This window comes from Euprymna scolopes, chromosome 34 (genome assembly GCF_053919585.1).
Source record: "Euprymna scolopes isolate OS-2025 chromosome 34, ASM5391958v1, whole genome shotgun sequence".
NCBI lineage: Eukaryota > Metazoa > Mollusca > Cephalopoda > Sepiida > Sepiolidae > Euprymna > Euprymna scolopes.
This window is the reverse complement of record NC_136515.1, coordinates 50177738-50205303: the sequence shown is the minus strand read 5'-3', so window position 1 is coordinate 50205303 and position 27566 is coordinate 50177738. Positions and strand designations below refer to the sequence as shown.

General features: G+C 30.0%; 1 protein-coding gene across 50 annotated transcripts in view; it reads left to right on the top strand.

Moving 5' to 3' along the window:
- LOC145259193 (band 4.1-like protein 2) overlaps window positions 1-27566 on the top strand; it is a 585710-nt gene that overhangs the window by 442626 nt on the left and 115518 nt on the right. For 35 of the 50 annotated variants that reach the window (XM_080117020.1, XM_080117009.1, XM_080116997.1 and 32 more), the window contains 4 exons: window positions 10443-10745; window positions 14383-14448; window positions 18502-18612; window positions 23247-23438. In XM_080117020.1, coding sequence (XP_079973146.1) covers window positions 10443-10745; window positions 14383-14448; window positions 18502-18612; window positions 23247-23438 — 672 coding nt within the window. The remainder of the gene's footprint in view (window positions 1-10442; window positions 10746-14382; window positions 14449-18501; window positions 18613-23246; window positions 23439-27566) is intronic. The other 15 variants (XM_080117018.1, XM_080117022.1, XM_080117008.1 and 12 more) reach the window with 2 other exon arrangements.

The following is a 27566-nucleotide window of genomic DNA, read 5'->3' as shown; positions in this document are numbered from 1 at the left end:
TGAACCCTTTATTTCATCCATGCTGATATCATGCTCTCGTTCTGTCATCTATGACTGGGTAGAAGTCCAAGTAATATGCAATGGTATTTTGAGTGTCATCTACATTGAGGATTTAAACGTCAACCTCCAACAGAGTATAACATTCAAAACTAATTTTTTACCTAGTATTTTATCCACTATACCATGGGTCCTTGTGGACAATTCTGGTATCAATTTACCCTCCAGGTTACCCCATGGATTAAATGAAGGGTTCCATTCAAAATTCGATGCAGATTCCTGAATTTGCTAGAAATATTTGAGAATTTGACAAGACACACTTGAAAAAGGTCTGACGTTAGATCGACTAAAATATTGTGAAAATGACACTAACGCTAATCCGAAGAATGCAAATTGTTAAAATGTTTTTAATTTATAATGAGGGTATGACCCCAATTATTTTGACGATCATGCTTATAACTTACAGTCAGGACAATAAACCAATCGGAAGCCTCCAACTTTATTATAAAAATATTGAATTTTGGATTCAATTCAGTTTGCTGTCAACCTCCGTCTTGAAATAACTGAATTGTGACTGCATTGATTCTTTGCCGCCATCTTTCTTATTAAGAATTACTCAACACTTGAGATCGTGACTGCATGGATTCTTTGTCGATTTGATTTACTACCGCCATCTTTGTCTCAACACTTAACACAAATAATACGAATAATTATTCCTCATCTAAAAAATTCAGGAACTTAAAATGCTGAAGGAAGTAAGGAAGTTATGCCCAACAATCTGAAAATTGTCTCAATTGTTTTATGTAATATAAAATATTTATTTTCTGTATTTCCAAAATTAAAAAAATGATGCCCTTTTCTTATTTCTATTTGCTTGCATTTTATGAAACTTTTCTCTAGGTAAGTATTGTTTAGCTTTTTTGTTGCTAATCTATATTATGTGACTGACAAGCAACTCTTTACTCGTGTTTTTTTTTTTTTTAAATTTTTTTTTTGTCTGCTGATGGAAAACAGAAAATTTTTAACTTCTCTCTTCATTTTCATTTGCCCGAGAGCTTTTGCTTACTTCTCTAGCCATTCTCAAAAAAATAAATAGTATTATATTGGTTATAAAACTACTACGCTATCCAGGTGATTGACCTATTTGAAAATTCTATTCAAACTCTATTCAAAAATATATTCTCAAATAAAGTTAGAGAATTCATCTTAGTTTTTTTTTTAATACTTTTCATTGATAGCTTCCTTAATACAAATTTAATATTTGATTCTGGTTTGTTGGTTCTTTTTGTGCATTGTTACAGTATGTTGCTAAGAACAATCACTTGTTTCAGCATTCACCCTGGAGCGATTGAGCTGGCTCCATCCAGAGAATTTACTGTCTTGAATGAATGTGAACTAATTGTGACGGTCCACTGAAGTAGAAAATATGAGAGTTAGACAATCACAGTTCCAATGGCGAACCCCGTAAAAGGGAGGGCCCAGGATCAGCTTGGTATCCAGTTTTATCGTTCTGAACCAGATTTTTTTGCTGACGTCTGTGTCGTTTTTTTTTTTTTTTTTTTTTTTTCCATCAACCCTGACGAGGGGCTGGCTGAATAGTTTTGTGGATAAAATCATCCAGGTGATAATGAAGAACAAGAAAATTCAATTAGATTTAATTCTTTGCAGAAAATACTTTCATAGTCTGAATTATTTTTATATGTACACAGTCTTGAAAATAAAAAAAAGGGAAGCAATCCTGTATTTGTCAATGCAGAATTACTTCCCTTGGGAACAAAAATAATAAAAAAAAAAATTACCTTATTAACAATATAAAAATAGGCTAAAACAAATTGCAAATAAAAACCTCACTGGACAATGCCAGACAGGTACAGTCTAGCCAACAGCGAAAATGGAAAAAACAAAAACGTAATTTGTTCTTTTCAACAAATCATTGTATATAGGAGACTGATCTATAATGTTAGTGTTGACACTGTTGAGCATCATTTATTCACTTCGTATGAATCAGATGATTGTTCTTATTTACTATGCCTCCCAACGGGACAGAGTTAGACACCAGGGTCGTTTTTTAACGTGGAGAAAAGGTACAAAAATAAAAATTGTCTCAGTCGTCAAGGATTTCTCCTCCACCGAAAGAGAACAAGAAATAGAAGTGCAGCATCTGAAGAACAGATACTACACTTTGATCTTGTCCCGAAGGCCAAGAATGATTGTTGTTGGCATTCATTTCCTCCGATATCTTTCCGGTGAGAATTCTTTCTAAAAAGATATTGGGTACTTATAGGAGGGACCACGTGAAGATTACCAATATCCCTAAGTGAAAATGCAGAATCGACTGGATTTGAACTTGGCACACGCAGGTTTTCATTCTGTGTAATTAAGCCCTTAGTCACTGTCACTTCCTGGTGTTGATACATTCTCGCAGTGTATTGTATGTGCAGTTGTTCATTCCAACAGTATCTATAAATTTATAAAAAGATGTTTGGTTTATGTAGAGAAGAAATAAACAAAGTAGATAACCATTAAACACAGAAGACAAAGAAGAAAATTTTGTTGACTCATATGTATTATTGGAGTCTTCGAACAACTTTTAAGCTTCAATTCTCAGTGTGGGCGACCGAAAAATACAATTGTTAATTACTTCGGACCTCTATCCAGTCATCGTTGATGGAATGAGAGCATACTACCCCCATGCAGTAAATAAAGAGTCCCATTCAAAATTTCGTCTAGATTCCCGAGTTTGACAAGATACACCGAAAGAAGGTCGGAGGTTACATTGACTGAAACATTGAGAAAATAACACGCAAGATGAAAACAGTAGTTCAAAGAATCCAAATAATATGAATAACCAATCCTCATCTAAAAAAATTCAGAAAGGCTAATATTTTTGTTCCTTTTATTGAAAGAACTCTATCAAAGTAATATTTTTGAAGACGACTGATGAGACTCATGGTCAAAGCGGAGAAGAACAGGAACTGCTTTTAAAAAAGATTTGAGGAAGATGGTCACCCAAATGCATCATGGAATCTTAAACTCTATTGTTTTGGAATTTTTCAGATGAGGATTGATAATTTATATTATTTGGATTATTGTTCTCATCTTGGATGTTGCTCTCATGAGGATGTGTGTCGTAACAGATAAAGTAATAGTCTTCTGCACGTTGAAGGTTCAATCCTTGCTGCAGGTGGTAGTACAGGGTTCGTATAGACTTCAAAAGTTCTTGATTTTGACTTTTCCCTTGAAAAGACCATATTTCTATTATTTCCTTGAAAAATCACTGAAAATATGGAAAATGTCTTAAATATTTCTTGAAAAGGCTTTGAAAACTGTACTATGCCCAGTAAAAATTTGTGTCGTAATATTAAAACAAAATCGAAATACTATTAAATTACTTTTTAAGTATTAATAAAAAATTATTTTTTAAATATCGAAAATAAAATCAAAATACATTGTTCTAAAATTGCATAGATAAGAGTTACGCCCCTTTATCACAAAACTACCTTGGATATTTTCATGATAAAGATTGAAATCTCCCTCTTTTTGTTCTCATTTATAAATTAATTTCATAATATTTTTTAAGAGGGGAGGAGTAGTGCGGCTGCTGTGAATAAAGTTAACCCCTCCTCTAAAAAAAAATATTTGCGTGGACTGGACTCTCTTCCCTTCTAACAAAAAAAAAAAAAAAAAAAAAATGGATAAGACAGCAACCATATTGGTTAGAGATTAAAAGCAGTTAATATTTGAGATGAAATAAAAAGCATTTAAAACTATTGAAAAACACCAGAAAATTATGCCGGTAGGTTGCAAAGTAACTGCTATTGGCTATGGTAACATTTATTATATATTTGATTTTTTTATCACTTTTTTAACTGCTGTGGATTGTAAGACACACCCCAAATTTTGTTTTGAAAACTTGAATTTGGTCTGGAGAAGGCCTTAGAAACTATGAAAAGTGTTTGAAAATGGACATTGAAAAACTGGACGAACCATGTACTAGTATTACAATTATGAATTAAGATCCATTTATGGCTGATGGAATGAGACCATGCTACCCACGTAGATTAAATAAAGAATCCTTTATTATTTTAGTGAATTGTGCATGATTGCTTTTATAGACCGAATGGAAAAAAAAAAAAAAAAAAGATTAAAGAGTTCCTTGTTGGTCTTCTGTAATAAATTATGTCTTAAGGAGATTTTTATAGTGAACTTTATTTTGATATTCATTCTCTACAAATTGATTTGAGTTTTGACTTGTAGAGTATCAAAACCAAACCTGAACATTTTCTGATTGCAACAGGAGCTATCAATAACGAGTTATTGTAGTAGTAGTAGTCGGTGCTATCTAAATTCTACGACAACAATAACGACGACAGTCACACTGGACGATGTGGTAGGTGATAACATCTTCTCAACCCATGCACCAGTAACACCTCTTTAGTCCACTGCCATCCCCTCTATAGATAGATTAGCCCTTGTTTCGCATGATAACTTCTGTAAGGCCCTCTCACTCACTTCAGAAGGTTTTTTCATGATGGAAGATGCTAGGTTGTAGTTGCTAAAAAAAATTTTTTTTAAAATAAATAAATAAAGCACTCCTCTACCCAGTTATTTTGTTAGTCTATCTATGAAATCATTTTTTTTTTTTTTTAATACTTTTATGAAGTTATAAAGTATTGGAAATTACCAATATTACTGGATTTTTAAATATTGAAGAGTTCTTCCCCTTGACCCTTATTTATCAGTGATATAAGCAGTTTATAGTTATCTCCCTTTATCGGTTAACTGATAACATTGATTTTAACGAAACCACTCTGAGTTGTCTCCCTTTTGACTTTTTTTGTATAAAAGGCACATAATGCAACGTATTCTCTCTAGTGTATAGCTCTTTTCGTGTACAAATGTAAAAAATAAAGACGCGTCTCTGTGTATGCTGAGAAAATGTTACGTTAATTCATTTGTTTTTGTCATCATCGATACCTTCCACAGTATAAAGTTATTTAAAGAACAAAGGTACGTTTTTCTTTTACTTTGTAATTAATTTAACTAAAGTTATTAATTAACCTAACAAAGATTATTAATTTAACCAACATAAAGGTCTTGAGAGAAAGAGTCATAAATAAAGACCTGTTTAGAGATAGGTTAGTTTAGAAATCTATTTTAAAAGCCATCCAAAAGTATGTAAAACTGATAAAAAATTTAATATCATAATGATTAAAGATAAGAAGTGTCCCCAATTGGCATTGTCAAAAACATTTCTGATGATTGGTGATTCCATGAAACTACAGAATATTAAGCTAAGTACTTTTATTATTGATTTTGCTCTATCCGATAGGATATCAAGTTTATTATTTGTCTAAAATCTGATCTCTTAAATTTATTTTGTTATAATTTTGAGAGGTTTATTTTCTTTATGAGAGAGAGAATTATGAAAAATAATCGAAAATAAAATTGAATAAATTGCAGTATTAATCCATCAAATTCAAACAAGAAATTATAATAATATAAAGTCCTTAATCCATTGATTTTCAAAGAGCTGCACTCTTCATCAAAGGATAAACAGTAGTAAAAAATGTGTCAATAGTTATCTAAAATATAGTTGTTTTTTTTTTTAAACTTATGCCATTTTAGATATTTTCACATTTTTGTAGAAATATGTAAATGATCAAGGAATAATTTCATTTACTTCTTATTTACTCTCTCTCTATCTATCTATCTATCTATCTATATATATATATATATATATATATATATATATACTTTTCTTTCATAATAACGGTTAAAAATGATTTTAAATATGGACTAATCTGCAAAATAACTGAGCTATCCTTATTTTATCATATTCAACAAAATAGCCAAAAAAATAGTAGCCCTTTTTAGATAATATAAGTGTACCACTTTCGCACTTAGTCAAATTCACTGCAACCCGTTTTCAATAGAAACGGTTTCAATTCCCCTTGAATTCCACACTTCAGTCTCTTAGTTTCCAATTCGATTTATTTGTAAAATAACGCACAGACATCTATTTAGCATCGCTCATTTCACTGTAGTATAGCATGAACTAAGAAGGGAGATAATTCTTCCGCCTGGAGTTCAGTCCCTTTGTTATAGCATTTGTTCTTTTTTAACTGAGTCAATACGGCCTCACTGTCTTTGTTCACCATTTTAAATGTGGAAAAATGCATGAGCTAATCTCTACGAATTAGTGGGTTGATTGTGACGTTTTCAATTATTCATGCTGAAACATGCACAAAAAACAGGTTTATAATCTGGGTTGTGGAATCTGAATTGGTAAAAATTGTTAGACTTTAATACATGATAAAAAAATATAAAAAAAGGAAAACAAAAATTTGAATTGTCATGCTAAGTTGTGGCCACACACACACACACATATATATATACATATATATATATATATATAGAGAGAGAGAGAGAGAGAAATAAAAAGGAACAAATTGTATTATGTGTTCATCAACGTTTCCTCTTTATTTCGAGACTTCCTCTGGATGAATGAGATTAAGAAACAAAAAATACCAGTACAAAATATTTGAAAATGTTTCACGTGCATACTAGCAGTTCAGCCCAGCTTTGCTTGGGCCCTGTGTACTGTTCATAACTTTATGTACATATTTATATATATATATATATATATATATATATATATATATATATTAAAAGTTTGACTCCTGTCTTGGTACCCTACATCTAAAATTTAAAGTGTTTAGACCCAAAATTGGCATAGTCTGCAAATGTCAACTCTGTAAACTTTGACCTCTTGGCAGCCAAATTTTTGCCCGAAAACTGATTAAAAAGCTTGCTCCATATCTGAATACCCTTTATGTAAAATTTTAAATGTTTAGAGCCAAAATTGGCTGAATAGTTTACTAGAGATCGCAAAAGTAAAATCTTTTTAACTTTGACCCCTTGGCAGCCAAATTTTCGGCCAAAACCTAATTAAAAAGCTTGCCCTATGTCTGAATACACTTTATGTAAAATTTCAAATATTTAGACAAAAAATTGACTGGGTAATTTGATAGAGACCACAGAGGTAAAAATTTTTAAAACTTTGATCCCAGTTTTGACCCCTTAACATTTATTATTTTGGACTCAAATCAAATTATAAAGTTAGATCCATGTCCAAGTAATCTACATCTAAAATTTCAAGTGTTTAGACCCTAAATTCGTAGAGGAGTTTGGTAGTTTTCAAAGGTCAAATCGATGAACTTTGACCCCTTGACAGCCAAATTTCTGGCCAAAAATCGATTAAAATGATTTTCTCAAATCTCAATAGCCCTCATGTTGAATCTTGAGTCTGTAGACTGAAAATTGAGAGAGTAGTTTGGTAGGGAAATGTACACACACATACAATTTCACTTTTATAGATATATATATCTTGATACTTCCGTTCAGTCTCAAGAGACAATGGATATCACCCATAAGGGTAGCTGTATGTGTGTATAATTGTGAGGCAAGAGTTCCACTATCTCTAACAACACCTCTCCTGAATTAGTGATGCTTGAGACCAATGGCAAGGAGAGATCCAGAATGACTGGAAACAATATTGAGACAAGTGGAGAACACATGCATTTCCTGGAATTCCCAAATGGTCTCCTATTTTAGTACTGACCAGTCTCAATGTTGGTTAACTTAGGTGATCTAACGGGAACCAATGTATGAACGTGCTTATGTCTCTCACTCACTCACACACACACACTAGTATATGCCCACCATAAAAAAATAACCTTTTATTTCTTTTATGACACTAAATGAAATAAACACATATGTGTGTGTGTATATATATATATATATATATATATATATATATATATATATATATATATATAATTTGTGCATGTGTAATTTAGTGTTATAGGAGAAATAATCAGTGTTCAATTACTTGTGCAAAAGCATATATATTTATTATAAAAAAAATATAGACATTCATCTATTAGTAAAATAATTTGAAAAATAAAATAACACAAAAGTCTAGTAAAGAAAATTTTTTGTCATTAGAATGTAAGTCACCAGTATGTGTGTGTGTGTGTGTGTGTAAATTAGTGCTCAATTGCTTGTGCAAGAACATAAATTGAAATCTGTTATTGATACCTTTGACTTCATGGAAATTCTGAAAACTCAGTTACATTTAGTATTTTTAGTTTGTATGTTAGATACACCAGTATCGTTAGCCTGGTAGGTTGAGTTTCCCATGCAACCAAAGGAATGATCGAAATAATGTATGATGTCCATTGAATATATATATATATATGTTATTGACAGGTCATATTGAAAATCAAAATTGTATACTATTATTTTCTTTGCTGTCTGTTTTTGCTGTCATGCAAGTTCATGAATGTTGAGGTCTACATAATAAAGAAGAAAAAAAACCTAACTTTTGGTAGCTTATTGAAAGATGCGTTTGGTTATGGTGTTAAAAACCCAGAAACAAACCAGGGACATTTAGATGTCTTTGCAGTAGAAAATGGTAATCTAATTTTGCCAACAACAGCGAGAGTCTACACTCGTAACGTCGGCAATAGCAGTGGTAATCTGCTTTCGTCAACACGAGAAATAAACAACACTTGTCAAAATGCATGCGAAGAACATGACGTCAAAAAAAAAAAAACCTGATTCTCATGCAAAGAATCTCTTGATTTTTCACGAACGAGATGCACCTAGCTTTATTAAAATAAAAATATGCTTGAATATATTTTAGTTCACGCAGATTTCATATTATTATTACAGAGCCAATTTTCTATTGCAGATATATATATATATATATATATATAGTTCTGCTTTTAAGTTTTAAAAAACATTACATTAGTGCTATCAGCTAGAATTGAAACCAAAACATTCACTGCCCCAGCTGCATTCCCTACTGTTTGAGTTAACTCAACAGACAGATAAAAACGTTTTAAATTTAAACTACCTCAAGCTATGAATGAATTTGCACATGCGTAAAAGTAATAGCAACAAATTGAAATGAAAATTTTGCATTTTAGCTTGCTGACATATTTCTATTAGTTTTATGCAGTATTCATCCAAACAAACAAAGATTTGACTCATTATAAACCAATTACTATTTCCTATTTATTTCAGTGTTATGTGACCAGTATTTTAAGAGTCTGTCTGTTAAATATTTACAAACACATATACAAACATCTGTTTAATTTATATAGATTCTTTACTTCCCAAAACGTCTAAATTTGCATAATCACTCACCTCATAATCAAATGGTTCTAGGTTCGTGTGCCACTATTTCCTTACAATGGACACAAGTTAACTACAATCTGTTTACTTTTTTTTTTTTTTTTTATTATTTCTTTGCACTGTTACCACATTTACATAATACTTTCACTTCTCATAGATTTTAATCCTGGTTAGAGAATCTAATTAGATGTGCAATGGTTTAATGTAATTTTCTAATATTTTACAACTGTGATTCAGATCACTGAATCACTCAGTTAGCTATTAAGAATTAGCTTGACTTTATTAGCTTTATTATCTTGACTCCAACATTTGTAAACTTCCATGACAGCAAGAAAAGACCACAAAGAAAATGATAAAACAAGTGTTTTTTTTTGTTTTTTTGTTTTTTCAACCCGAACTGCATCAAAAATATATATTTCGTATGTTCACATGTTCTGAGGAGATATAGTTTATCGATTTCCAGTATTTACTTCCACATTTTAACTTCCTTACAAGGATGAAGTACAGAAGATTCTATGTAACTTAACTGCCATATATTTTCATAACTTATATTAAATGACTACCAAACCCGACACAAAATTTTGTTTTTTCATTTTTCGTTACGTATCACTCTTATATTTAAATGGAATTCTGTTTCAGAATTTATTAGATGAGAATTTATATTATTGGTATCATTTTGGCCATTATGTTCATCTAGGTTATTATATTCACAATGTTTCAATGTAACTTATGATTTTCACGTACATCTTAGCGAACTCTTGAAATCTAAAAGGAAATTTGTTTAAACCACTTGACTAGATTGTTCTTGTTTTGCCAGCCATAATCAGGTACAATTTTCAATTTGTTATTCTTCATTATTATTTATAGTAAGGATTGAACTTTCAACCATGAAAAGTATCACTTAACGCTATCATGCATCAGTCCATGTGAACAAATAGTTCCCTGAGTTTAAAAAAAAAAGGTGTTTGAAGGTTACATCAGCTAAAATGTTAATCTAACACTGAAGATGAGGATAGTAGTCTAAAAAATTCCAATTATAAAAACTGAATCCTCCAGATATCATTATTAAAAGAAAAAAAGTGTCCGTTTTTTTTTTTTTTTTTTGTCTGCTAGTTCCATGATTTTTGTTTTTAAGTTGATGCAGCACGCAGATATTGCTGTTTGTTGTTGCTTACCAGTTTGATTTAACGCTGTCAGTGTGTGGCGTTGTTATTTGCACGAGTTGGACTATCTCTTTTCAGAGTGTAAGGACCATGGACTTCTCTGGTGAATATGATGCCACGATGGTGGAAAGTCCTACAGCGACTGTCACCATGAAGAAACCCCTTTCCGAGAAGGAGGAGAAAAAGAGGGAGAAGGAGAGGAAGAAGAAAGAGGAAGAGGAACGGAAAAGGAGGGAGAAGGAGGAAAAAGAGAGGGAAAAGGAGCGGAAGAAGAAGGAGAAAGAATTGGCCAAAGAAAAGGCAAAAGGAAAAGACAAGGACGATGCAGAATTAAGGGATAAAGATGCACTTAAAAACTCTGAAGATCGTCTTGATAAACTGGTATTTTTTTCGTCTTTCTCATTTTTTTTTTTTTTTTTTTTTGTCAAGTTTCGTTCGTTGTTTACAGAATTCCCCTATAATATATATATATATTATATATATATATATATATATATATATATATATATATATAAAAGAAAACTCTGAAACAAAAATCACATAAATCGGTCATGTAGATTTATTTTTAAATAAGAAAATCAAATTTTCTGAATATTGGAGAAGTGACTATTTTGCTTGTTACTTTGGAGAAAAAAAAGAACTAGCAAGATGGCAAGAAACAAAAGTAGATAACTGAACAATAATCATATCTAATAGATTTATATTGTAATGCCTATGAATTCCCATTAATTGTTTTAAAATGATTTTCTTTATAAAAATAAAACTACTTGATCAATTTATTTCATCGTAGGTACATACATCATACAGAGTTTTCTTCAAAATGTATTGCTTGATCTTTGATTAAATCTTATTCTTCATTTAGTGCCAAGGATAAAGTAGATATTTCGCCTCTGAAACCACCCCACTAGTTAAATATTGAATGAGAAAATTCTGTTAAAACAAATTTATGATAATATGAACATAAACACTTTGTTAAAAAAAAAATGGAGAAGGGATTATCGTTCATCACTAGTTGTATTAATATTCATGCAAAATCACATCTGACTTGATGAAATATAAAACACCAAAAAATATCTCCAACTGGAATGTTAACAAAACAAATGTATAAATCTAATACAGAAAAAAAAAAAACATGTTATTGAAATATATTGAATGTAAGGTGGTGATTGTCTGACTTGCTATTTACTTTCTCAATTCCTCTATATACTTAAAATAGATTTGTCCAGCAGTTTTTTACTTGCTAACTTTTCTGTGACAGGACGGATATATAGCAAAATTAATTTGAAGCAGAAAAATAGATCTGATATCTGGAAATGTTTAGGTTCTTGTTTTTTAAGAGAGGTGGTTTGATCGACACTGCTGGGAAGCCATGATACATTGTTTTTTTAATTCCTGAAACAATTTTTGATAGTAAACAATGGATGATCCTTAAAATGAAGGACTTGGAATTAAGTTGTTTTTTTTTTATCAATTTTTTTTTAAAATATACTTTTAAAGGTTGAAAAACTCAAGAATTATATAACAAATAGTCTAGGATATTTAAATTTATTAAACAATTTTTTAATATTTTACCAGTGCAGAAGTTAGTATGTGAAAATAATTTTTTTATCTTATTCTATTTGTCGTTCATTTCCAAATTTTTTATTTATTTATTTTTTGTTTTTTTACAATTTGAAAATTTCTGCTCGTAATAATTTTATACCTGGGATAACCACCTCTTTTTATCCATTTTTACTGTGCCCTGTTTCTATCTGAAATTGATCTATTATTAATGATTGGCATCATGAGAGTGTAGATCACAACAAACTGCCCTGTCATTTCTCTCTCTATAGTGGTAATAATTTATACTAAGGGCAATAACTCTTACCTAACAAAACAAAATTTATTTGACTCATTTTTTTGTTTTTGCACTCATACCAATGGAATATTTAAAAAAACTAAATTTAAAAACTTTCAATTTCATTGAATAATAATTGAAAAACAATAGTATATTGAAAAATCAAAATTATGAATTTTCTTTTATTAATTTTTATTCTGTATACCTGTTTTCAATTGAATTAAATGAACACTTGTTTAAAAAATCAAATTCTCTTTTGGAGCTTTGCTTTGAAAAAGAAAAGAAAATCTCGCCCTTTTCATTGCTCAGCATCTTTGCATTTTATTGCTTAATAATATTTGCATTTTATGACTTGTGAAAGATATTTTTATTTCAGTTTTTAAACAATTCTTAAAATGTTATATTCTTTTAACCATTGATTTTAAATCTTATTTTTAATTCAATTTTTTAAGGTAATATACATTGATGATTGTAATATGTATCTATTTGGAAAAGTAAACAAATAGGCTTAAAATTAATAAAAAATTCTTGTCATCTAATAAAGATGTTCACAAGTAACAATTATATTTGATTGCTTTCTTTCTACGGAATCAGTTTGGTAAATGTTAAGAATAAAATATACATTTTAACTCTTTTTGGAATTACTTTCATACAAAACGCCATCTTGGGCAAGAAAGGGACGTAATTCTGTATTGAGTTACTTCCCTTGGTTTGAACCAAAATCTACAAGGCATAGTTTAAATAGAATAAACATGTTTTTTTTTTTTTAAAGAAACTACTGAGCAACTCCAGACAGATACAGTTAGTATTTAATAACTTGAATATTTTCATAAAATTCGCTTCAGTACAAAAAAAAAAAAAAACAAAAAAAAAAAAACTTCCTTAATTTTAATGAACAGGGCTCTACATTGCGGGTGAAACAGTCACATTTGCGAGTGATTTTTCAAAATGGTGACTAGAAATAATGAAACACTTATCTTTTGGCGATTGTATTTCTTTCATTGACAATCTTCCAAAGCTCACTACTAAATGAAAAATATCTTTTCAACTTTTTTTTAATAAAACGAGCAAAGTAAAATTATTTTAACAATGAAAGGTTTAACAAAACAATATACTTAAAAAAAAATAAAAATAAAGGCTGTTTAAAAAACATCTGAGGAAATTTGAATGTTTAGACCTTCAAGTATCAACATAAAATTCGATGTATATTTAGAATTACGCTTATTTACTAAAATACAGAAAAATATTTATGATGTACGTACTCGTTACGTAATGAAGATGTCATATTCTAAAAATCGCGTGAGTTTGGCTAGTAACTTTTCTATTTGACTAGTAAACGAAAATATTTAGTTGTCAAAGGTCAACTAAAGATAAATTTGTCCATAGAGCCTTGATGAACATCTTTTTAATAAGACGAATCTTAAATGTAGGAATGATTAGTCGAAATTGGGAATTAAAAAATAAGAAAAATTTGTGCAATTTTCCAATGTCAAAAACAATTCTTTTGTTTTTATTTGATTCTTTTTGTTTGTTTCCATGGTTTGTATAAATGATGAAGTAATAAATATTTATTTATTTTTAAAACCTGAATTTGTAGATCATCTCAAGAAGTGTATTTGTATGTTTGCGAAAATAGTCATAGTTGCATATTTCATGAATTCTGTGGTAATCTGCCGCTTTAAAAAAAAAAAAAAAAAAAGAACAACTCAATATTTAGAAAGTTAACGGAATCAGAATCTGTAATTGTATTGGAATTGGGGAAAAATATTAGAATCGTCCCCTTACAAATAGAATCATGAAAAAAAAATCATTTTCATGATTGATTTATTTAAAAAATATAACATTTCTCTCCCTTTTGATGAAACTGGTTTGGATATTTGAATGAATTTAGTTTTATTGATTTCTTTTTAAAGAAATATTAATCTTTTTAATTTTTATTTAAAATTTAACAAAAAAAAATATAGAAAGTACAGAAAAATCTTAATTCATATTTCAAAAATCATGTAAATTGATCAAGTAGTTTTAAATTTTTAAGAAACTCAAATTATATGAGTTAGCAAAAAAGGGACTGTCACACATCGCCATATTGAAAAAACAAGTGCAGATAAGATAAAAACTACATTATTTTTTTTTTCATGTGATGTCACTAATTTACTTTTTTTTTTTTTCCATTTTCCAAAGGGACATGATAACTCTGCACTAAATTTGGAAAACTCTCAGCCATTGAGTGATTCTCAGCTTCAAGGTGTAAGTAGTCATCTTTTTATTTTTTATTTTTTTTTCATTATTCCTTTATTTTTGTATATGAGAAATTTTACTTATAAAAAGTTTTCTGCTGCTGAGTAAGCTGTTTAACTCCCCTACATGAAAACTTTTCTAAACCCATAACTTCAGATATGTAATCTCAATTTTAACTTTAATCATTTCTCATTCTCTTTCATATTTATTCCATGCAATGAGGATCGACAATAGATTTCACCCTCTGTCATACAGATGTCTTGAGATTTTGTTTCTGCCACCCTTTCTATATCCCCTCCTCCCCCCCAATCCCCGGGCGTGCTTTAAACATTTGTGATGCTTTCATTTGTACAAATTATGTTCTTACCAGAAACAAACTACTGTCCTCATTTTGTCCGAGATTGGTTGTAATGGTGGAAACTATAGCCTCTTCAAATGCTGTCAAGTCCAACGCAGCATTATGAGTTACTTTCCCTTGTTTGAAACAAAACATTTTGGGGGGAGGGGGGGAGACATGGTTTAAAAAGAAAAGCAAATGCAACAAAAAAGAAAAACTACTGAGCAATGCCTGGTAGATACAGCTAGTATTTGGTAACTTATGAAATTTCCATAGAATTTGCTTCGTTTAATGAAACTCCCTCAATTTTAAAATAAACATGCATTTTACTCTTCACTGATCTACTGAAACAATGACCGTGTCCGATAATCTTTCTTGATGGCCAACACTCGAAGCCATATAAAGCAACAGGAAGTACTAGAATTAGTGTTGGGATGATTAATCGGATTAATTGAAAACATCAGAACTTTTGAGGGTATTGGAATCGGAAAATGTTGTACCTGTTTTTCGATGCTCAAAATGATTCTTTTTATCATTTTTTATTTCTTTGTGTTTGTTTAAAACTTAATTTTCCATGGCTTGTATTAATGATGAAATGATAAATATTTATTTTAAACTGCTAGTAAAATTAAATCTTTGTTACATTTATAAGCCTAATTTTACACTTTGTGAAAATATATACACTTTTTACGTGAGGGTTTTGCAGTAATCTGACCCCACCAACAACAAAAACAACTCTATATTTAGAAATTTATTTAGAATCAGAATTGGGGACTTTAGAACAGAATTGGTAATTATGTCGGAATCAGGGGAAAATATAAAATTGTCCCATCACTAACTATGATGTAGTAAATCTTTGACTTGAGTTGATCACTGATTTGTAAAACAGGATATCAATGACAATGCACTATTTCAGTTTTGGGGCCTTGCTTTGAGTGGTGATTTTTTGTCAATTATACTGTTGAGTGAACCTACTATCTACATAGAGCCATCAAAGATCATATGCCCAGAGTGTTTAGTCTGCATGAAGTTCTCCTTGTTGGCTATAGCTATTTGTTAGACCTACAAAATAGATTTTTACCTCTGACACACAGAGCAACAAGGCGCAGTAGTTGCATACAAAGTTGGGGAAGGTTTGCTCCAAAACATGCAAAGTAATGATGTTTGCACATATGCAGAGAAGCATTCTTATCTTCACTCTATAAGTTTGTGATTCAGCGTGTGACATATCTTAGCTTGCCACAGGCAAAGATGGACCAGATCCTGATGTTGACTCCTCCCAGATTTTCACAAGATCCTTCTTATCCAGGTAGCTCTCGCACTATCATGTATTTCTTTTTTGTGTCTTTAAATTTTTTTCTTGTGCAGTTATGCAAACCACAGACATGCTGTTATGCATACTGCCATATCTACGTTGCTACACAAGTTTAGCAGCCACAGAAACAAATAAAGATGCAATTCATTGGTTGAAAAGTATTTCCACATTTTGCGTGTGAGCGGGCCACATGTATTTCTTCATTAGAACAGACTTTGAATGGTCCGTTTTAGTTCTTAGATCATTCAGAGATTTTTCAATTCGGCCATCTTGCTGATACACAGACGATTCTCCACTTGATTCTATGCCAATATTTCAAAGACTGAGTTTACTCTAAAACGTTTTTCAATTCTTTGAGTAGGAATTTTGTCTAGAAAACTTTTCATAGACTTAATTCTTTGGATAACTATTTGCCTTCCAAAGAATGCGGTCCTGGATATGACCTAAAACTATATCCGATGGTGAGGCCCCATCTTGCGGGCTTTGGGAAGTGTGGAGCCACCCTTTAATTGCCATTGCTCCCAGGTCCACTCTGACCCGGAGTGGTAGTACCTGTTAGGGTCCCAACTATGGGTTAAATAGAATCTGACGTTAAAAAAAAAATATATACTCCATTAAAAAATCGTTCCTCAAAATAACTAGATTCGGCATTAAATAACCTGAAAAAGGTTGATATGCCGTAAAACAACAACCAATCCAAAGAATGCATTACATTTACCACTGGTTTGCCTAAACATGTGTCGACTTTTCATCTTACATCAACACAACCATGAAGTAGATTTCTGCACCTTGAAGACATTTTGCTATATTAATATTATAGCAAGGACATGCTCCTTTGCTATATTATTATTATAGCAAATAATTATGTATTCTGTGCTATGAGTGTAGCATCTGAATCCTAGAAGGAGGAGAGTTCATCCATAAAACAGAACCTCCAGAATCACTTCAAGATTTGCAAAGATGTTCAGGAGGCCAGATAAAGACATGGTTACGCGCTATCAAAGCTGAAGTCAAAGCTACCTCTAAATATATGGTGTTTGTTGCGGGTTCTGGAACTGGCTACCCAAACTATGTTGGCCACTGCAAGCTGTTCTGTGTAGTCTATATTCATCCAGGACATGGTTTTCTGTAGGAGGAGCTGGCTCAACCCATCCTGGGTGAAAGCTACCAAAGTCATCTGAATCAGTTAACGTAGAAATAGTTTTTCATAGCACACATTTAAGAAAAAGATTAAAAATATAGCAGTGAGCAAAAACTTTCAGGATATTTTGCAGTTAACACGGCAAAACAAAAAACACAAATATACAACAAATAAATATTATCATAGCCAATAAAATTACTTTGTGACTTGTAAGTAGTTTTGAATGCTTTTTATTTAATCTCAAACATTCATTCAGTGTTCAAATGAATAGCAATTGTCTGATATGAGGGGTTTTCCCAACATTGATCAAAGCTGATTGCTTTCTGGACATCCTGGCATGAAAGGCCGGGTAGCAACCTTCGCTTTAGATTCAGTTTTGATTTTATATGAAAAACACGTTAGAGGATGGAATAGCGTGAATTTTATAACAATCGATCAAAATAAATCTAGATAAGACGTGCGTTCGCAAATCGCAGATATTATAATCTAGGAAGTATACAAAAAGTTCTAAAGAATGTCCCCCCCCATCCCCAGAACCCTGTTGAAAAAAGCCTTTGCTGGACATACAAAAATGTGTGTGGCCGTTTTGTCTTATATATATATATATATATATATATGACTTTTTATTTAAAGTACTAAATTTTTTTTGGTGGGGGAGTGGAATGGGGGATCCTTTTTATTTTGACCTTATTTATCTGAAAGGAGGGATTTAATTTAGCTTTTAAATTTTTTGTGGTGGAGTGACTGTGTAAAGAACTTTGTTTTGTAAAAACTGAAATTTTCTTATGATTTTGAAATTTTTCATTTAATTTCTTTTGTACTGCTATTTTTTTTAATGACTTAGAAGACATTTAAAAATTTTATTATATGTCTCTAGCTTTAAATTTGTTTTTTTTATTTTTGTTGTCATTTAAATTTTGTGGTATAATTTCTTTCAGATCCACTTTTTCTAATTTTTTTTTTAATCTGCAATTTTTGTTTTTGCAAAATCAAAAATTTCATGTAATTAATTATACTCGCATAGCCCTTCTACAAATCTGTATTCTCCCTTTTTTTTGACATGTCTTCCCTCCTTTCTTTGTAAATCTTCCTCCCTTTCTCTGTTCATCTCCCCCCCTTTCTCTGTCCCCTTTTCTTGACATGTGCCATTACACGCCCTTTCTTGTTCCTATATACATGCATATATAAAAACAAGGAGGATGATGCCAAGAAATCATTCATATGACTCCTCTCTCATTCATTCGTCCATAACTTACCTTTCCTCCACAGAATATCTTAATAGCCCCAGGCAAGAAGTACAATGATGACCCAGCCAATATGAATGGTACTTCCTCTCCAACCCCAGAAGAACTTGCTGCTGCTGCTGACAGAGACCATAAGGTTTATATCGTTTACATTCTCATTCATTTTCATTTTCTCATTTTGAGGATTTTCCTTTTCAGTAAATGTTTTTCTTCCCATCAAAGATGGTCACTTCAGATCAATTTAAAATAATGATTGCGGAACCCTTTTCTTTTTTTTTTTCTTGAAATTTTTTTTGTCCCCAGATTTTTTTGAATGTCAATATGTTTCTGCATTATAGTTGTTAATGAAATATTTTATGTGGCCATATTTTTTGCTGACAATTATGACATGAAACCAATATTTTATTTTATTTATTGAAAAAAAAAATTTTTTTGTTTACCAAACAGTTACAACTTTATTGAAATTTTTATCTTGAGATAATTTAAGTTTTTTGTATCAAAATAAAGAAAAAAAAATCTTTTTACTGAATTCATTTTTTAAAATAAAAATTCAAAATTTCCCTTTTTGTAACATTTTTTTTTATTCTCTACACACTTTTTAATGAAGAAATTTAAATATTTTTTCAATTTTTTTAACTTTTTTTTATATGATGAGCATAATCTTTTTTTCTTTAGTTTCGTAGCACAAATGAATCATTATACTCGATTTTTTGCCTGTAAATGTTTACTCAATCTAGAAATTACTTTGTAGTTGACAGTTTAAAAGCTTTATAACCCCCTTTAAATTCTTAAAGTACCACAAACCATGCTAATAATTTTAATCTGCATAAAACAAATGTTTGTCATAGTGCTTACTTTGAGGCTTTTAAATTCTAAGATGATCGTTCAAGCCGTAAATTATTGCTTGAATTAAAGTTTAAATGCAAGAAGAAATATTATGGTTCATATGTGTTTCTAAGCTAATAGAAAAAATAATTTTCTCATGCGTGCCTGTCATATCAAAGAACCAAATTCTGCATAATTTTTTACCAGATTTGTTGTAAATAAGAACTAAATTAAAATAACCTTTTGTTAAAATTGTATTTAAAATGAATAAAAAAAAAACAAACAAAAAAAACATTGAATTTTTTAATGAAATATATACAGTAGAATCTTGGTATACGACATTAAAAATTAATAACAAAATACAGTACAGTATATAATACACATGTATATGATCAAATAACATTATAAATAACACTGTAAGGCATGGCAAATACTGTAACTAGGAGTGGGAAAACCTATTCCACATCGTAAGCTGAAAAAATGTATCCTAGGGCCACCATATCCCTGGGTTCTACTGTATGTATATATTTGAAAAAATAAATTTTTTAAAACTTAAGTTTTACATAACGGATCTTTGTATTTTCTTGAACATAACTAGTATCTTTTGTATTGTAGCTTTTCTATAACATTGCATGAAGTCTTAATATTGGTTTTCAAATAAACTCAATTGTTAAACAGGAAACTTCAAATTAAATTGCATAATTTTTTGGCTTACAACTTGCTATATTAATATAAATTCTTTTCAATGTGGTTTTCTATGAAATTATACAAAAGACGTTTGTTTTTAGCTGTTATTTTTATTTGAACCATTGTTTTCATCTTGGTTGTTTTATTCAACGTTTTGACTAATGTAACCTCTGACCTTGTGTAGATGCATCTTCAGGGCTTTACGTTGTGAGTGAAACAGTCGTATTTGTGAGTGATTTTTTTTTTTTTTATTCCAAGTAGCAACTAGAAATAATAAAACGGTTATCTTTTGGCGATTGTTTTTTTCGACAATCTTTCAAAGCTCATTACTGAGTGAAAAATGTCTTTTCAACCATTATTTTTTTTTTAATAAAACAAGCAAAGTCAAATTATTTAAACAAAAGTTTAGTAGGACAATATAACAAAGGCCGTTTAAAAGAAATATCTGAAGAAATTCAAATGTTTATACCTTCAAGTGTCAACATAAAATTCAGTGTATTACACTTATTTAAAAAAAAAAAAATACAGAAAAATCTTTGTATGTACTCGTCACGGAACAAAAATGTCATATTCCGAAAATCATGTGGTTTAGGCTAATAACTTTTCTATTTAGCTAGTTGTTGTGTCTGCACAAATAATTTACGAGAACACGGAAAGTAAAGGTATAACAATAATATATTAGGCAGAAAAGTTATATACATATTTACATGTCTTCAGATATACTTCAGTTGGAGATATTCCGGCAGGTGGCGTGTTGCATGTCTTACTGGAGGCAACATAGGCATCTTGCCTATTTGGCGGTCGTTGCAGAACTCCCCCCGGTATTGGTGATTGATACCTTTATATATCTCACTCACCCACCTGTGTTAATTAGTGGGCGTCTCCACAACACTAGTAAATAAAAGTATTTAGTTGTCAGAAGCCAACTAAAGATAAATTTATCTGTTTAGCCTTAATTTGGTTAAACTTGGGAATGATTCTAGCGAAACTTAGTAATTAGGAGCCTGGACAGAATTTAAAACTGGATCGATACAGATGCATTTCCTAATGGTTAACATTATTGGTAAACAATTGTTAACAATGAAATCCTCTTGGCGGTTGAAGGTTTAATTTTTACTAATGATAATAATTAAGAATAACATAATTAATCAACAATTTTACCTGTCATGACTGATGGAACAAGCAGTTCACCCCGTGAATTGAATAAACGATTCAGTTTGAAATTCTATATAGGTTTCTGAGTTTGACAAGAACATGCCTACATTCAACAAGAAGCACCTGAAGGTCAGAGATCAGTTGAAACATTGTGAAGGTGAAAATAGTTCTTCAGATAATTGAAATAATACAAAAAAATTCATCACATTCCGTGTTTTTTTTTTTTTTTTGCATCTATTTTTGTTTTACTAATTTTATTTATTATTTTCCATCCTATCCCCATTAATTTGTTTTGCATGTTAAAACAATAACAAAAACATAACGATGAAAACCATGTTTAAAAATCATTTCTTTCATTTATAACTGTGTCATTGATAATCTGTTTTCAACAAATAACATATTTCATGTCTTTTAAATTTTTGAATCAAATTAAGGAGACATGTTTTAAAAATATCTTCCTTCAAAGAAATATTTGAAAACTTGTTTTAAGGAATTGGAAAACATGTATTTTTTTTTTTTTTTTTTTTTTTAAATTTTGAAATAAGATCCTTCTTTTCAAAGAAAAATATAAATTGTAATTTGTCTTTTCATATATTACGAATTTTATAGACTTTCTGTAAAATAAAGAATAACATACAAAAATTAATAGGACTAATTTCTTAAAATTAATATAACATTTAATAATATATTTTCTTGTCGTATATAAAACTAAATCATTAATTATCCGTATGACAATATGTTTGTAATTTGTATGTTATATCCTTTCACACCCATTTTTAAAAATAAGATCATTTGATTACCAAAAATGAACTGTAAAAAAGTAGTTGGTCATCATCTGCTAGTGCGGACACATCAACATCTAAATCAACAATGACCTGCATGCTTTCGATTGCCTACAATTCCATCTGTGGTCTCGACCGGAGATCAAAACAGGCATGAAAGTTCGGGATCTGTCAAGCGATTGTTTGGACAATCCTTCTCTACAACCGTGAAACCTGGTTGAGAACTGCAGATCTCAAAAGGCTAGAAGTGTTCGACCAATAGTGCTTCTACCAAATTCTGTGGATCCGCTGGCACTGTTTCATCTCCAATACTCAAGTCGGGGAAATGCTGCAGGATCATCTGTCTCAACCAATCTCTTTCAAACCGGAGACTCTGACGGTTTGGCTATGCTGCGCATTGCAACCCAAGAGTTTTTTCACAAAGCAATAAGCTCCAGAACCATTCTATGGTTGGTGAAGACATTTTTGAAGCCAGATGACAACATGGTTGCACAGCATCAAAGCAAACGTCGAACCTGATCCAGAAGTCTATTGTGTTCACCGCTGGTCCCGAAACTGGTTTCTCATCACTATCTCTGCTATTATGGACCATGTGTTGTATGCATTTATTCGGGATGCAGTATGTTTTACAGGAGGAACCAGCTCAAACCATCTTGGGTGAATGTGGCCTCAAGTACAAGTGAAGTGCTAATTGCCTTAAAATTAGATTTAATCTATTTCAAAAGAAATTGTTCCGAAATGGAATGAGTAGAATTCTATCATCTACGCTGACGTAAAAATTACATCTGTTCTATTAAAATATGTCGTTAACAATTATTTTTTTACAAGAAATAAAAATAAGGATTTAATTTTTACAAGAAATAAAAATATGCGTTTTTATTGATTAAAGAAAATTTTCAGGAAATTAGTATTTTACAGTAACAAAGATATTCTGGTTTTTGACTAGAATTCTGCCTATATTAAAAAAAAACAAAAATACAAAAAAATCTTTTTACATACCCGTGACAGAACAAAATGATAATATTCTAAAAATCACATAAATTAATCAAGTAGTTTTATTTTTATAAAGAAAATCATTTTTAAGCAATTAAATGAAATTTGTAGACACTATAACAAAAAGTTTAGTAGATTTGTTTCTTGAAATTTAAAAAAAAATTTTCATACATAAAATCTTCTTCGAAACAACAAAAAAAAACAAACCCCAAAACAATTTCTATCTCTCTGATAGTAAAGTCAATGATATACACCGATTATCTTTTTGCGTTTATCCGTAATTTTTATTGTATGATTATGCAATATTCCGTTTTTATGCCGGATCCAGGGAAAAGACAAAGAGAAGCGTGGTCTGTTTGGTAAATTTAGAAAGCCTGGTGGCAAGGATTCAAAGGACAAACGAGATGTGGCCGATGCGAATATCGATCCCACCACTGCACAAGTTAACAATGTTCCCGATGAAGCCTATCTGGCTGACAAATCGGCTACACTTACTGCGAAGGGGCCACATTCTAATAAGGTTTCTAATTTTTGTTTTTGTTGGTTTGCATTTGGGTTGTTCTCATTCTATTTCGGCAAAGTCTTCACGTGCCATCCACCCTCACAATTTCATACTCACCATTTTTATTTTTTGGTTTTTGTTCACAACCAACCAGGAAATATATATGCACATTCCTTTTATATATTCTGTTAGATGAATAGATTCCAACCCAGGAAACAGCAGTTCTTTTCCCTTTTGTCAGAAACATTACCGATGGAATGGAAGACTAACAAACATATTCCATAAATTTGGCATAAAGTACTCCTTTGTCAACGGGCTGTAACTTTTGCCTGATTATAACTTATGACTAAAATTTACTTTTGTTGATAGTTTGTAAGTTATTAAAGTTTTGTTTTATCAGGATTAATAAATTATATAAAACATTGGCTGAGGTTCAGTTGAAAAATTAATGATTACTCAAATTAAAAAAAAACTGATCGTTTAATTAAAAACAAAGTTTCATGCCCTAAAATGTTAAAAACCCCATTAATATATCTCCTGGTTTGTGTGACGTTTAACAAACCCACAACTGAAGATTTGTTTTGTGCTTTTTTAACATTTACTAATCTTTATTTTCTATTCATAAAAGATTCTATATCTTTTAAAATGTTTTATCTTTTTTTGTGGGATGTTTTTTTCTCTCTCTGCCTGCATAAGGTACGATTTTCAGTTTTCTACTTCATTTTAAAAAAAGTCTTTTATTTTACATTAAACTGGAAGGATATTTTTTTTACTTTTAAATTTCTTTTATGGATTACCCCCCCCCCCCAAAAAAAAAAACATTTCAAATTATTTAGTTTTGATTATGTGTCAGATGAATATAGGCCAAAAAATCTAATAAAAATCCTTTTTTAAATTGAATGAATTATTTACTGATTATAAAAACTGAATGCTTAATTTTTCACGTGTTGATTAATTCAGTTTAATAATAAATTAGCGTTTTGCTCCAGACTAGACCACTTGATATTAGAAATTTAAAAAAAAAAATTACAATACAACTTCAAGGCTAAAAATTAACCAACAAAAACCCAAAAGTGTTAAATGGATAAATCCTGACCCAGATAGCAGCAATTCTCCCTTTATCAGAAACCTTGCTCATGAAATGTGAGGACAAAAGAACAAAATAAGGAAAATGAGGTACGAGGTAAAACCCAATTTCCGCTTTTTACTCTTCTCGCTAAGCTAAGACATTTCATATTCATTTGTACAGTATACCGTTCACACACATTGAAAAAAGAATGCTATTTTCTGATCAGATGATAATCTGATGTTGCTAAGCTAAAAAATTCTAACCTATTTTAAAATGAATTGTTCCAAAATCAAATTCTATCATTCCATCAAGTAAAACTTTGCAATTTTTAAATAAATCCATCTAAAAAGATAACATTCGTTCGTTTCTATTAGAAATAGGTTAGGTTGAAAGTAAATTTCTTAAAGCCGTCCAACGCATACTAGCATAAAAAACAGAGTATGATGATGAACATACTTTGGTACGGTTTATTAAAAAAAAAAAAAAAATTAGTCTTTTCTGGATAACTAATAATATAGAAACATTTTTCTATTCTGACAGAAAAATTAAAATCAGCAAGGGGAATAATTCATCTTTTAAACTAAAAGATTTCAAAGGAGTCGTTTCTCTTACAACTGAAACTTTTTTTGTATATATAGGTTTAAAACAAGTTCTATCACATAAAAATGAAAACCTTTACTTCATGGCATTCTGTGGATTGATGAGCAGTTGTTGTTGTTGTTAATTCATCACAAGCTCTACTTGAGCAAAAACTATTGAGCAGGCAATTAACTTGGATTCAGCTGTCTTTGTCAGCAATGAATTTGGTCAGGCTGACTCCCTAACTCTATTTTTGTGCAAATTAAATGATTTAGCTTAAAAAAATAAAGGATTATAATGAAAATAATAAGTGAATTTTTTTAAAACTAAAGCATAAAATGGAGAGAAAAAAACAACCGCAAAAATTCTTCGATTTCATTTTCTAATCATTAACTTTTGCTTTGGTTGATGTTGGCCGCATTTGAGCAAATATTTTTGCAATTAACAATTTTTTCTACACTTCATCCTATTTTCCATTCTTGTTTTTTCTTTTCCTGTGTTTACCATTATCCCATATTTTTTTTTTCATTCCATTGACCCATATTTGTTTCCATTCCATTGACCCATATTTTTTTCCATTCCATTGACCCATATTTGTTTCCATTCCATTAGCTCATATTTTTTTCCATTCCATTAGCCCATATTTTTTTCCATTCCATTAGCCCATATTTTTTTCCATTCCATTAGCCCATATTTTTTTCCATTCCATTAGCCCATATTTTTTTCCATTCCATTAGCCCATATTTTTTTCCATTCAATTAGCCCATATTTTTTTCCATTCAATTAGCCCATATTTTTTTCCATTCAATTAGCCCATATTTTTTTCCATTCAATTAGCCCATATTTTTTTCCATTCAATTAGCCCATATTTTCCCCCATTCCATTAGTCCATATTTTTTTTTCCGTTGGCCAATATCTTTTTTTTCACATAAATTATATTTTACATTTTTTTTTTTTCACACATTCATTTTATATTTTAAAAAATATTTTTAATTTAATTTTTATTCTCTGCTCTTTATTTTTTATTATGTACGGACCATTAGGCAAATTTTTAGGCAATTGTATTCTAAACTTTCTGAAAATATTAAAAATATATAAATATGATAAATTTAACATGACCTATTTTTTCTTTTCTTTGCTGGAAGACATTACACAGAATATGATGAACATTGGTACGGTTTATTGAAAAAAAAAAAAAATTTAGTCTTTTCTGGGCAACTAATAATATAGAAACATTTTTCTATTCTGACCCTAAAAATTAAAATTAACAAGGGGAATAATTCATTTTTTAAACTAAAAGATCTTTTCCTTCATAAAACAAAATACAGATTTTAAGGAAGATGAATAAGTTTTCTTTTCAGGATTTAACAAAAGAAACAAATTCTTTTGTAAGAAAGAAAACTAAATTATTTGTCTGAGTAAATTATAAAAATTTTATGTAATTTTTTTTTTTTTAAATTTATTTTGGCTTGTAACATTTATTCAGATTTTCTTATTTTGATGAAGAAAATATTTTCTTTTTTTATATAAATTCAATCATACATTGAAGCTACTGTTCACCGCAGATTCATGATTACACTGGGTTCTATGTCTTTAAGAGGTAATCATCAGATTTTGTTTCTATAATTCAGATCCTACATAAATTAGTTCATTGAATTATTGGCTTCATTTTAAATAAGATTTAAATGACAACAGTAGCAACATCTTATTTTCTTCTAGAGGCATGAGACTTGGTGTAATGTTGAATTGTTAGGCGAGTTGTAACTTCAAATTTTATCAACTTTGTTACATATATTGTTACATATATTGTTACATATATTGTTACATATATTCTGTATGTTTCAATGAATATAATTTGATTGGTACGTAAAACAATTTTTCCATTGAATTAAAAAAAAAAATGATACATATCAAAGTTGATTGAATATATTTTATATTTTGAAAAAAACAAAAAAACAATCAACAAATGTTTTGTATGAAGATTCCATGATACTTTTCTTTCTTCAAAACTCGAAATGTTCCTGAATTTCTACCTATCTTATAGCCCCCCCCATGTAAATTCTTTTGCATTAGTTTTTTTTTACATAAGTTTTACATAATTTTCTTTTATTTAATTTTCATTGAATAATTTTTACATATTTTTTCACATAATTTTTTTACATAATTTTTGCATATTTTTTTTACGTAATTTTTTTCATTTTGTACATAATTTTTTTTCATATTTTATATTTTTTTAAAAATATTTTTACATCATTTTTTTACATTTTTTTACATAAATTTTTTTCATATTTTATATTTTTTTAAAAATATTTTTACATTTTTTTACATCATCTTTTACATAATTTTTTCTAAATTTGAATTAATTGCCAGTTGATGAAAAGTACTTTGATTTTTGTAAAAAAAAATTCTTTTTTTACAATGAGATCACCACTTTTCAAGGCCCTTGAAGATAAGGATTAATGAGTTGTCAGATAGGCTGAGACAACAATGTGATGGTT